A 14,195-nucleotide genomic window follows, 5' to 3' on the forward strand; every position below is an offset into this window, starting at 1 on the left:
TTCTCATTAATATTGGTTATCCAACATAATACTACTATTATTTCGGAATCGATTAACGGACAATTATTTCATATATAATCGAAGCTACCAAAAATGCCTATTTTTTCAATTTCATTTAATGAAACAGCAAGCTAGGTCAAACCACGTGGCGGTGTATTACAATAGCAGCAAGATCTTTTTAGTCAAACTTCCTCCACATATTACGTTATCCTTAAACTTACTCACACCATAACTAATTATATTTCCCGCCCCACCAAATGAGCAACGCCTCACCACCACCACCCCTATTCCGCCGCAGATGGCCACCGGACTTAGTTTCCACGCAACCAAACCCTTATTTCTTAGCACTACCTATAACTTCACAAACCTCTCTCATATTCCAACTTCTTCTTTGGCATCCCTCCGAAAGCTGTCGCTGAAACGGAATTTGGCTGTCAAAGCCACCACTGATCCATCAGGTTACGCATTTGCTTCTCAAATCACCGCAAAATCGAAATTCATCGTAATTAAACTAACAAAAATATTGCTTTTCCTTATTAACTATTTAGCCCCCTAGTTAATTGCAAATTAGACGTGGGAACTGAATTCAACTTTCAACATATCGTTACTCACCTCAGGTCAGGTTGAAAAGGATGAAGTCGTCGAGAAACCGAAAAGGACTGTAGGGGAGATGGAACAGGAATTTCTTCAAGCACTTCAGGTGCGTAGTATAGTAACACAGATTCCTTATTACTACTATAATATCTTTATTTTTACTCAATATAAATCAAGCAAAGTTATCTTAAATAATACTCCAGAGTTTATCAAGGGTTTTGGTATGTCCCAAATTAAGTTTAAATTATCCTATTAAACATGGATTAAATTACACAAATTTTCTCTAGACTAAACGCCCTTTGTAGACTTGGCCTAAAGATATTGATGGAATTCAACCTCATAACATTTTAGTCATAAACTCCCCATTAATATGATGTCTACTTTTAGTCTACTTCATGCATTCGTTGTGATTACGTTGCTATGTTAATTGGTTAGTATTATACCAACTGTTGTGCTCATTGCAGGCGTTCTATTATGAGGGGAAGTCTATAATGTCGAACGAAGAATTTGATAATCTCAAGGAAGAACTAATGTGGGAGGGAAGCAGTGTTGTAATGCTAAGTAATATATATTTGCATATTTGATTTGTTCCTTTTATGACATTAAATTGCTTAAATTTTTAAGAAATGATGCCTCTTAACTCATGAAATGCCTTTCTTTTACTTGTGTTGTCTTGCGTTTGCAGGTGCTGATGAGCAGAGGTTTTTGGAAGCTTCAATGGCTTACGTATCTGGAACCCCACTTCTGTCCGACAAGGAGTTTGATGAACTGAAACAGAAGCTTAAGGTACTTGCATTATTACAATGTAATTTCATAATATGATAACAAGCTATTTTAAATGCACAATTTGAAAGATTGCCAACTTTTTCTTACATTTTTATGAAAATATATAGTACCACAAATTATTATCTTGTTATCACTTATGTTCTTATATATGCTAGCATATATACTATTATTGTGTTCCTCAAAGAAGCTTCAGTTATTGATTTTCAATCCTTTAGCATCTTGTAGGCAGATGGTAGCGAAATTGTGATTGAAGGTCCTCGGTGCAGCCTCCGTAGTAGGAAGGTTAGTCCTATATCCTCAATTACTTTCCTTTATGTATGGTTATGTAGCAAGTCTTTCTTGCTTGATATTCATACAAATTTCTTATGTGACTGACTTAGAAATTATGTTTTATGTCTGGTTTTTATTTAAAATGCAGGTCTATAGTGATCTTTCTGTTGACTACCTAAAGATGTACCTTCTGTACGCTCCGGCTACAGTTGTTGCGTTAGTACTGTAAGTCACACCATACTTATGCATTACACGGACTTCATCAACCTTCTCTACCTTTAGAGCATAGCATGCTAACAAACTTCACTCTTCTGCAGGTTTTTCTTTATAGACGAAATAACTGGCTTTGAGATTGTAAAGGTGATCAAATGCCATTCAACTGAAATGTCACATATCAGCTATGCTTCCTCAATTCTCATTAGTTGAATCAATTCCAATGTCATTTCAGATTCCGGAGCCATTTGCTTTTCTCCTCACGTGGTTTGCAGCTCTGCCCTTCATAATATGGCTAGCGTTCACGCTCACAAATGCCGTTGTGAAAGATGTTTTAATCTTAGTGGTGAAATTCTCTCCAATGTTAAGTAACTGATTTTTTCTGCTGCATGTTTGACATTGATGTTTGGATATTTCAGGGGATCTGTCCAAACTGTGGCACCAAGAACAATTCCTTTTTCGGTTCCATACTATCGATATCTAGCGGGGGTTCCACCAACAACATGAAATGCTCCAAGTAAGCTCAATTATCTACCCAAAAGAGTCTGTTTATCTTGCTTTTTCTTGTCTGGATTGTTTAAATTGGTGGCATTGTTTTCAGTTGTGGGACTGCATTGGTGTATGATTCCAAGACTCGTTTGATTACGTTGCCTGAAGGAAGTGAGGCATAACTTGATAAGGTACCATCCTTGAAATCAGTGGCGGAGCCAGGAATTTTGCGGTGGGGGGCCCAAGAAGGAAAAATTTAGCTCTGCCACTGTTAATAGTTGTAGGGATCTCTCGGTGGTTTCGTCATTGAAATTAGTCGTAGTAAGACCCTTATATGTTTTTCCTTTTTTCATCATTTAGAATTAAAAGATCTTAAAATTAAAGGTATGTTTTCAGATATGTAATACTCAAGAAATAAATGCATATCAAGCAAATTTAATCTAATCAAGAATAATTGATATAAGCATTTTGTGATTACCTTTAAAAGAATTTTACCTACTAATAAAATTAATTTTTTCATAAGTAAAGCAAATTGCTTAATTGTACATAGGGGTGAGCAAAAAAACCGGAAACCGAATATCCGAACCGAACCAAACCGAAATTTTGAAATTCGGTTCGGTTATTTCAGTTTTTCGGTTCGGTTCGGTTTTGAAAATACAAAAATTTCGATTTTTCGGTTCGGTTCGGTTCGGTTCGGGCGAAGAAAAAAACCGAAAAACCGAATAACCGAATTATATATATATATATATATTCTACTAATTTAATATATTATATTATATATAATATATAGTATATTCTTTTAATAAATTCTACTATATTATATATATTATATGTATTATTAATTTTATATTATATATAAATATTCTATTAGTATATATAAAATAAATTAAATTACACATATATATATTAATATTATATTTATTTTTTCGGGTTTTTCGGTTTTTCGGTTTTGTTCGGGTTTTTCGGTTTTTTAAGTTCTGTTTTCGGTTTTTCGGTTTTGGTTTTTCGGTTTTTCGAGTTCGGTTCGGTTTGGATTTTAAACTAAATTTGATTTTTCGGTTATGGTTCGGTTTTGACAAAAAACCGAACCGAAACTCGAATGCACACCCCTAATTGTACATATTAGAACATTTTGATGAAACTATTAATTATATTACAATACCAATAACAAAGCAGTTTAAAATATAATATATATTACAATGTTTACAAATCATTGAACAAATAACATCCTTTCAAACTATAATCATTAAAAATCATTGATTAAAATTAAATAGTATAATACACCTCTTAAAATGATTTGACAGTAAAATTATTGGGTAAAAATAGCACATTTGTAAAATATAATTTGACAAAAAGTAAATTAGAATATAGCATTGGGTACAAGTTTTAAAATTATCTTTAAAAGTCATTTGGTAAGTATAGCACGTCTAGGATGATTTGAAAAGAAATGAATTACTAACATTGGGCAAATAGTAAAATTTATGGCGTGGGTGAGGATCGAACTCAGCACCTCACCACAAGCATGATCCAAAGGAGACCACTTGCCAACTGCGCTATCAAATTCTATAGCAATGGTTTCTGAATATATATTATACTAAAAGCGCAAATGGCTGGGGGGCCCAAGGGCCTCCCATGCCCCACCGTAGCTCCGCCCCTGCTTGAAATTACTCATGTTGTTAATTTCTTAACTTCATTGATCTTTCAATTTACTTAATTATAGATAGTTATGAATATAAAATATTTTATCTACTTTAACTTGTGAAAAATTTGTCAGTGTTCTACATGATTACTGAATTTACAAAAAATCTTATCTGGTCATGTGATAATAATTTATGTATTACTAATTTTATCTTTATATTTGTAATTGAGCTAATAAAAATTAAGATATGCACATTCAATCTCCAAAATATTTTGTCTGTTTTTTTTCCTCCAAAATCAGCTTCCATTGATCTGCTTATATTTGAACAAATTGGTGCAGGATGTTGTCGTTTTATTGGCTACCAATTATGTATTCCACAGGCTTCTCTGGTGCTGTATTATATCCTAGATACCACATTTCTTAAAGTACGTAGTTGCAATATTAATTTTTAATTTGCATACTCTGTGTATGTTGTAGAATCTGATGTATAGAGAAAACATAATTACTATTTATGAGAAGATATAACATCATATTATTAAATATGTCCCTCTCTCCCATAAAAGTTGAGTCACTTCATTTTTTGCACTCGTTTTGAAAAAATAGTAATAAATAATTAGAATGGATAAATAGTAAAGTAAATTTGAAAATAATGGTAAAATCGAGAATAGCGTAGATAAGAGTCTTCTCTACATTATTTTCAAATTTACTTTACTATTTACCCACTTTAACTATTTATTACGTTTTTTTCAAAACAAGTGTACAGAATGAAGTGACTCAACTTTTATGGGACATAGGGAGTATATTGTTGCTGACAAATTTTACCACACGCTATACAATGTTAGTAATTGGGGGTAAAATTATAAATCTACAACATCATACAACTCTGATACAGAGTGAGCCAATTGTACCGAAAAAATTCGACTAAATCAATTCATTTGAACAATATCATATAACGTTAATGATAATAGAAAAAAATACACATGGTGTTTAATGAAAATGTGATATCGGTTTACATTTAGGATGGTGATATCTTAGTTTTAAGAGGAGTAGGAGTATTTATCTTTTAGTATTTCTTTTACATTACCTTATTCTTCTAACTTCTTCTGTTGAATATTATGTTCAGTAGCAACCTAGATTTTTGTTTCTACATTTGATTATGATGTCAATGATGCATTATGTTTGTATGTCTGGGATATTGGTGAATGCTTACGGTGGTTCCATTCTATATCAAATGGTGTAGTGAACATGTCTTGTGCGATTAATGTACCTTATACGGGGCGAATTTTTTGTTTTGTAAAAGCACTGACTTGGCTACTAATTCCACATTGACTAAGCAAAATAACTAATATTATTTTTTCCCTCATATTTAAAATCTCCCTCTTAATTGGATTCTACAATAACCTTACAAGCCCCGAAAATTTATATACCCTCCCTTTAATTAACCTAATACAAACTCAATCCACATCTTGTTAATAAAAAAAAGTATACTAATTACTACATTAAGGCCAAATAGTATACCTGCGCGCACGTTCCCCCACATTTTAGGACTACGTGGTACAAATTCAAGCTTGTTTGCCCTTTAAAAATAAATTTTATATAAAAAAAAATTCAATTGATTGACCTGAAAGATATGCCAAGTGCTAACACGTTCGTGAATGTAATATTACACATTCTACATTCAAAAGAATACTATATAAACAACATCTCTAAACCCATAGTCATAGCCGATTATACAAAAATATAGTTCGAATTTCTTAGATACTAGTAGCAAGATTAGAGGTGAATAAAAAGCAATGGCTTATAATTTGGTTTATTCATGGTGCCTTGTGTTAGCGGTGGTAGTTGGTGGAGCAGCAGCGGGGGGATATTCAGCTAGCCCCAGCTGGATTTCAACCTACTCCATGGCAACATGCCTTTGCCACATTTTATGGTGATGAATCGGCTTCCGAAACCATGAGTCAGTAATTCTTCTTAATCTTGGTTTAGTGGTCGACAATTAGTGTTATGTAATATATATAGTCAATCACAATTGCATAAAATGTACTCTCATTTTTTTCTATTTCTACAATTGTCATGTATTTCTGCGATTTTGATTGACTGGCATACAACTATGAAGTGACAATATATTTGGATCATTAATTTTGTTTCAATGCTCAAGTGGAATATAGATTTGCATGTTATTTACAAAATCAATCAAAATAGCTTCACGTGAACATTAATCCCAACTATTTCAAGAAATGAACACATATAGTAATAATATGATATGGTGATAATTAAAAAAAATATAATGGGGCTATACAGGCGGAGCATGCGGATACGGTAACTTGTTCAACACCGGCTATGGCACCGACACGGCGGCGCTGAGCACAACGCTATTCGAAAACGGGTACGGGTGCGGGCAGTGCTTCCAGATCCGTTGCGTAAATTCAAAGTGGTGCAACAAGGGGTCACCCATCACGACCATCACCGCCACCAATCTCTGCCCGCCCAACTGGTCCCAGGACTCCAACAACGGAGGCTGGTGCAACCCGCCCCGCTCCCATTTCGACATGGCCAAGCCAGCTCTCATGAAGATTGCTCAGTGGACCGCTGGCATTGTTCCAGTCACATACCGCAGGTACGTAAAACCTTGGCCCATAACAAACAATCTTAGTAGTGGACAACACGAGTTTTAATGCAAAATTGATAAAAATAAGATAGCGATGGAGATTTATTACAAAATTAATAAAGTAAAATAATGACAGTGGCATCAAAATGACAAAGTATTTTTAATAGAAAATGGGTCCCACCGGGTGGATGGCCAGAAATGAAAAACAAATGATTATTTTTTGTGGACGAAAATAGTACAGTATTGAATTGAATTCGGAGAACACATATACAAATATGTTGTTTCAGAGTAGCATGCATTAGAAAGGGGGGCATAAGGTTCAAGTTCGAGGGGAACGGGTACTGGCTTCTGGTGTACGTGATGAACGTCGGGGGAGGGTCTCAAATATTGTGTGTGCATGCGTGCATGCAGTGAGCGAGCGAAGAAGCTTCCAGATCCTAGCTCAACGGTCGTCAGCTCAACGGCTACTTTTAGTTAGTTAGTTAGTTACTTGCTTGTATGTAGTTTGTAGACGATGAGATCACCAAGTATATAAGGTGAGTTCTCTCTTTGTATTCAACGCTTTTCAATCAATAAAAACAACACAAAGTTTCTTTTCTTTTGGCTTAATCATGTTGGGATCATGAACTTTTCATGGTATCAGAGCAAAATTTTTCCTTCCGCTAGTCTCTCTGATTCGATCTAATCTGCTCGGATCTGCTCCGATCTACTCCGATCCACTCCGATCTACTCCGATCTCTTTTTGCTCCGATCTGCTTTCTCATCATGAATACACGAAATCGTGCTCCGATTCCTCCTTCGGATGACACCTCAAGTCCTTATTTCCTACATCCAAGCGATAATCCTGGTGTAGTTCTCGTTCCACAACTGCTAATTGGATCAAACTACTCAACGTGGAGCCGCTCCTTCATCACGGCTTTACTAGCTAAGAACAAATTTGTTTTTGTGGATGGATCTATACTTCGACCGAATGGTGATGATCTGCTCTACCACGCATGGATCAGGTGTAATAGCATGGTCATTGCGTGGCTACGTAACTCTGTTTCTACTCAGATATGCTCAAGCATCATGTTTTTGGATAACGCTTATGAAATCTGGTCAGATCTGAGAGAACGCTTCTCAATCAGTGATTCAGCTCGTTTATATCAATTGAGGCAGCAATTGATGACTCTCAATCAAGGAACTTCTGATGTCAGTAGCTACTTTACTAATTTGAGAACCGTTTGGGATGAATTCAAAGATTCTCAACCTCACTCTTGGTGCAATTGTAATCGATGTACCTGCAATTCTGCTGCTAGATGGCATCAACACCAGGAAAATAATTGCACAATGCAATTTTTGATAGGCTTGAATCCTACTTTTTCACAGATCAGATCCAACATTCTAGCTAACACTCCTCTGCCTTCACTCTCTAAGGTTTTCTCCTTAGTTGTTCAGGAAGAGAGGCAACGGCGCATTGATGGAAAAGCCATATCATCAGCCTACTCTTCATCTCCTATTCCAACATCAAGTGAACAACCATTTGCAAATGCTGCTTCAAACTTTGGCAGAGGAGGATTCAACAAGTTTCTATGCAGTCATTGTGGTAAAACTAACCATAATGTGGATAAATGTTTCTTTCTTCATGGCTTTCCACCAGGTTATGGCCGAGACAAGCCCAAACCTACTGGTTTTACTCAATCTGGTCCATATAAACAGAGATCTGTGAATTGTGTTGAAGAAGGTTCTGATTCTTCTAACTGGAGAGGATCACAGCTTGGATCTCAGCTTGTTCCTACAAACTTACCTAGCATGGACCAATATCAACAGCTTGTGAATCTCTTGCAGAGTCAGCTCCACACTCAAAGTTCTCTCACCAATCCAGAACCTGCTGCTCAACCAAATTTTCAGCCTCAAGCTCAAAATGCTCAATCACCTTTTTCTGGTACAGTTAGCTTCTCATCTTCTATTTACACTTTATCTTCATCATATTCTAGCATTTCTACATGGATTTTAGACACAGGTGCCACACACCATGTATGCTATGATCCATCACTCCTCACTTCAGCTTCACCAACTTCCAATGCTTCTGTAAATCTACCTAATGGCCAAACAGCACCCATAACTCATATAGGTACTGTCAATCTCACTCCAAACATCACTCTCACCTCTGTTTTACATGTCCCTTCCTTCTCTTTCAATTTGCTCTCTGTCAGTGCTTTAACCAAGAATACCTCCTTCACTGTTACTTTCACTCATAGTGATTTCCAAATCCAGGAAGCTTCACGGGGGATCATGATTGGGAAGGGTAAACGCATTGGAAACCTCTACATACTTGATCTATCTCAACCTCCACATCCTGATCCAAGTGTGCCTAAATTTCTCAGTTCTGATACAGTCAGTTCTGATACAGTCAGTTCTGATAAAGCTCTTCAACCTTCTGTTTTTGCCAATTCTGTAATCACTTTGGATGTATGGCATCAACGCTTGGGTCACCCTTCACTAAATAAACTCAAGCTTTTATCTGATTTCTTATCACATTCAAATTCTCAGATTTCATCTTGTCATATATGTCCTATTGCCAAACAAAGAAAGTTGCCATTCTCAGATTCTTCTAATAAATCTACTGCCATATTTGACTTAATCCACTGTGATGTATGGGGGCCTTTCCATACCCCTACACATAATGGCTTTAGATACTTCCTTACAATTGTTGATGACTACTCAAGGTTTGTTTGGACGTTTCTGCTCACTCAAAAGTCCGAGGTCCCTTCTGTGATGTCTCAATTCTTCTCTACCATCCATACTCAATTTTCTAAAAAGATAAAGGTGTTAAGAACTGACAATGCCCCTGAATTCAATCTTACCTCTCTTCTCTCCACCTATGGAACTATTTCTCAACACTCTTGTGTAGAAACCCCCCAACAAAATGCAAGGGTGGAGAGGAAACATCAACACCTCTTGAATGTTGCAAGAAGTCTTCTCTTTCAATCTCATCTTCCCATTGAATTCTGGGGAGAGTGCATCCTTACAGCCTCTTTTCTTATCAACCGGATTCCCTCATATGTTCTGCCTGATAAACTCACTCCCTTTCAACTCCTGTTCAACAAATCCCCATCCTATACCAATCTGAGAGTTTTTGGATGTCTTTGCTTTGCCTCTACTTTGGACAGAAGCAAAGATAAGTTCTCACCAAGGGCAGTAAAATGCATTTTCATTGGCTATCCTTCTGGATACAAGGGTTATAAGGTTATGGATTTAGACAACAACAACATTTTTATCAGCAGAAATGTTGTGTTTCATGAGAATGAGTTTCCACTTTCATATCAGAGACCTATAGTCTTACCAGATTTTCCTCCTCATGAGTCAGGGGATGTTCTGCCGCAGCAAAACACTTCTCTTCCCATTCTGCCGCAGCAAAATACTTCTCTTCCCATTCTGCCGCAGCAAAACACTTCTCTTCCCATTCTGCCGCAGCAAAATGCCCAGCTATCTCAGCCTGAGCAAAATTCAAACACCAACCACTCTACTTCAGGAAGAGTTCTCAAAACCCCAGCACATCTTGCTGACTACTTTTGCAACTCAGTGGTCTCCAACTCCAAATATCCCATCTCAGCCTTTTTCTCTCTAGCTAAACTATCCAAGCCTTACCTCAAATTCATCATTCTTCTCTCCACCCTCACTGAGCCTAACACCTACAAACAAGCCTCCCAACATCATGAGTGGGTGCTGGCTATGCAAGAAGAGTTGCAAGCTTTAATAAGGACAGAAACCTGGATAATTACATTGTTGCCTCCAGGAAAGATTCCTATCTCCTGTAAATGGGTCTATAAGATCAAGTTCAAGGCTGATGCAACAGTAGAACGGTATAAAGCTAGGTTAGTTGCCAAGGGTTTTACACAACAGGCTGGAGTGGACTTTCATGATACTTTCTCACCTGTTGCAAAGCTTACAACTGTCAAAATGGTGCTTGCTCTTGCTGCTATACATGGGTGGAAACTTGCACATCTTGACATCAACAATGCCTTTTTATATGGAGAGCTTGATGAAGAAATATATATGACATTACCACCAGGCTTGCTTGTTCCAGAGGGTTCCCCAGAGTCTGGACAACTTGTTTGCAAGCTTAAGAAGTCTCTCTATGGCCTTAAACAAGCTTCTAGGCAATGGTATTTGAAGTTTTCACAAGTCCTATCTGGTTTTGGCTTATCCCAATCCGCATCAGATCATTCTTTCTTTTACAGACATTCAAAGAATGGATCTTTCTTTGGGATTGTGATCTATGTGGATGATATACTTGTGGCTTCGAGTGATGATACTCAGATTGCTGATTTCAAGGAATTCCTTACAGATCACTTCAAATACAAGGACCTAGGCACACCCAAATATTTCCTAGGAATTGAAATTGCAAGAAATGACAGTGGCATATTCATCTCACAACACAAGTATGCATTGGATCTTGTCACTGACGCAGGTTTACTTGGCTGTAAACCCTGCAACATTCCTATGGATGCATCAAGAACTCTGCAACAAGATGAAGGAGAACCTCTTTTAGATCCTACTGCATATAGAAGGCTCATTGGTCGATTGGTGTATCTCTGCATCACCAGACCTGATATTACCTTTGCAGTAAATAAATTGAGCCAATTTCTATCCAAGCCTTGCTCAGGGCATATGCAAGCAGCTGAAAGAATTCTCAGATACCTGAAGTGCACACTAGGTCATGGCTTGTTCTACTCAACACGGGCGGTTCCATCCCTAAGCATTTTTTCTGATGCTGACTGGGCAGCTTGTCCAGACACAAGAAGAAGTATAACTGGTTTTTGCTTATTCTTGGGTAGTTCTCTGATTTCTTGGCGTTCAAAGAAACAACACACAGTCTCGAGATCCTCGGCCGAAGCAGAGTATAGGGCCATGGCTTTAGCATGTTGTGAAGTGGTGTGGATTTTAGCCTTGTTGAAGGATTTTGGAGTTTATGTGAAGCAGCCGGTTCCTCTCTATTGCGACAATCAGGCTGCTGTATATATTAGCTCCAATCCGGTTTTTCACGAGCGCACCAAACACATAGAGATAGACTGCCACACTATTCGAGAAAAGTTGCTTGAAGGAATCATAAAACCAGTACATGTGCATAATAGCCTTCAACTTGCTGACATTTTTACAAAGCCCTTGGCATCTACACCTTTTCACAATCTCTTGTCCAAGATGGATTTCACAACCGTGTATAGTCCATCTTGAGGGGGGCTCTCAAATATTGTGTGTGCATGCGTGCATGCAGTGAGCGAGCGAAGAAGCTTCCAGATCCTAGCTCAACGGTCGTCAGCTCAACGGCTACTTTTAGTTAGTTAGTTAGTTACTTGCTTGTATGTAGTTTGTAGACGATGAGATCACCAAGTATATAAGGTGAGTTCTCTCTTTGTATTCAACGCTTTTCAATCAATAAAAACAACACAAAGTTTCTTTTCTTTTGGCTTAATCATGTTGGGATCATGAACTTTTCAGAGGGGGAGACGTGGCAAATATGTGGGTGAAGGGAAGCAAGACGAACTGGATTAGCATGAGCCATAACTGGGGTGCTTCATATCAAGCATTTGCAACACTTGGTGGGCAGCCGCTTTCGTTCAAGATCACTTCATACACATCACATCAAGTTTTAATTGCAAACTACGTCACCCCTGCAAATTGGCAAGCCGGAATGACTTACACTGCCAATCTTAATTTTCATTGATTTCACCTTCTCTTTTTACAACATTAATCAATATAATTACACCATCTACCACTGTTTTTTTTTTTGTTAAGTTTGCTTATTTACTCTTTCTACGAGTAACCTATAATGAAACATTCTTCAACAAAATTATTTTATAGTGAACTCTACATAAAAATATTTCTTTTCAACATCATCATCAAGATTAAAAAAAAGTTATTCTAATTAGCCTTTCTCGATTAGATTAAACTTCAATCCTAAGCTTGTTTATTTTGTATCGATCACCTCAAGGAGAATGTCATGAACCAATAACAGGATCGGTGGAAATAGAAGAATGAGATGGATTCAAATCAAATGGACAAGTAGCATATTGTCATTGACTTATATCGAAAAATCACCCGTGCTCTTCAACGAACTCATGGATATACAATGTGCTTCCCACATCTTTCATTCTCTATTTTGTTTTTTAATTAAGAAGGATTAATACACTTTCATCTTGCGGCCAGGCTCCTAACTATTTACTCTAACCATATCTACCAACTATTTGGAGGGGTATAAATTATGTTTAGTTACTGTTTTATAGTAAAATCCAATCATGTATAAACCAGAACGTTAATTATCTCACGCGACAAATATACCTTCCCACATAATTTTACCTTCTTCCAACAAAAGGTGACAAAAAACAAACTTTTGAGAAGTATTTATCAACGGCAGCCCAATGACATAAACGTAGAATGATCCCACTGTTGGAATTTGGAAATATCGATTTTGCCCATATATTTAATGCCAACTGAACAAAAACAAAATAAAAAATAACACCAGCCCCCAAGAATTAAAATAATAATTTTTCGCATGCGGCCCACGCTTCAGGCCTTCTAGGCTTCAAGCCCAGTAAACCACTTACATTTTTATTTTAGTTTTTTTTTCTCTCTAAAATAGACTTCATTATTCTGCACTTTAAGTCCATAGTGCACCTAAATTATTAACACCTTAATTATTATTTAGATTAGGCTCATTTAGTTAGCAACAGTATTTTCTCTCTCTTGATTATTGAAGGTTTCAAAAGTCAAAAATGAATTTCTTGAATCGAACCATTTTTCCTTTGATTATAGCCTTTCAATTATGCTTGTCCTTAATTTTATATTTTGTTTAGCATTTACAAACTAGAGCAGGCTCATTTATTCTAGAGTTTAGAGTAGTACGTGATAGTTAGTATAGTGATGGATCTTTAATTATTTATACTATTAACCATAGAGCGGCCTATTTCTTCTTAGTGTACGTGTTTTTGGATCTTGCATTCATTGATCACGTTTATGTATATTTAATTTGTTAAATTGAAATCGAGATTAAGGGAGTTCACAATTGATTAGGGTTACAAAATAATTTTGCATATATAAATTACAAAATAAAATCTACATATAATAAAAAAAAATTGAAACATTGACAGGGCAATGCCGGACTAGTTGCCGGGTCTTGTCCACCTCTCTACATGAATGTACATTCATTACATGACAACAATGGCTTAATATAAGGTCAAACGAAATCCTTATAAAAAAAATGAAATTGAGCAAACAATTGGAATATTAGCCGTATGAGATCTACAAATCTCTAGCATAATAATATTACATTATTTTAACGTCACTATTGTCGTTGTATATTACATGTGTTGAATGTCACGTTACTTGTTTTTTTGCTTTGACGTAAATCATGTTACTTTTATTAAAAACACCATATACACGCAACATGACAGATACCAACCATATATTGGTATATAGAAAACATGTGACTGCAATCATAGTGTCAGAAAATAAACTTATACATTAGTAAATCTTTTTTGTATTTTCTTTGAAAGAAACATGCTACTACAATATTATATTTATAGTGATGAAGATCTAAAATTGCATCTATAAGAC

The 14,195-nt window shown here is 36.4% G+C and overlaps 1 protein-coding gene and 1 pseudogene across 1 annotated transcript; both read left to right on the forward strand.

Moving 5' to 3' along the window:
- Positions 1-249: 249 nt before the first annotated feature.
- On the forward strand, positions 250-2,796 carry LOC121769922 (PGR5-like protein 1B, chloroplastic). The gene is made up of 10 exons (XM_042166704.1): positions 250-458; positions 618-700; positions 1,059-1,155; positions 1,280-1,380; positions 1,606-1,662; positions 1,799-1,875; positions 1,968-2,010; positions 2,099-2,209; positions 2,283-2,380; positions 2,465-2,796. The coding sequence occupies exons 1-10, from the start codon at positions 299-301 to the stop codon at positions 2,532-2,534; spliced, it is 897 nt and encodes a 298-aa protein (XP_042022638.1). The 5' UTR covers positions 250-298; the 3' UTR covers positions 2,535-2,796.
- Positions 2,797-5,784: 2,988 nt separating this feature from the next.
- On the forward strand, positions 5,785-12,306 carry LOC121771339 (annotated as a pseudogene).
- The last annotated feature ends 1,889 nt before the right edge of the window (positions 12,307-14,195 follow it).

The sequence above is a fragment of the Salvia splendens genome, chromosome 16, assembly GCF_004379255.2.
Source record: "Salvia splendens isolate huo1 chromosome 16, SspV2, whole genome shotgun sequence".
NCBI lineage: Eukaryota > Viridiplantae > Streptophyta > Magnoliopsida > Lamiales > Lamiaceae > Salvia > Salvia splendens.

Excerpts from the sequence above, each read along its gene's own strand:
- LOC121769922 (XM_042166704.1), top strand. The coding sequence starts at position 299 with ATGGCCACCGGACTTAGTTTCCACGCAACCAAACCCTTATTTCTTAGC. Across the intron at positions 2,011-2,098 it reads CTGGCTTTGAGATTGTAAAG|ATTCCGGAGCCATTTGCTTT; the intron begins GTGATCAAATGC and ends ATGTCATTTCAG. Across the intron at positions 2,381-2,464 it reads AACAACATGAAATGCTCCAA|TTGTGGGACTGCATTGGTGT; the intron begins GTAAGCTCAATT and ends CATTGTTTTCAG.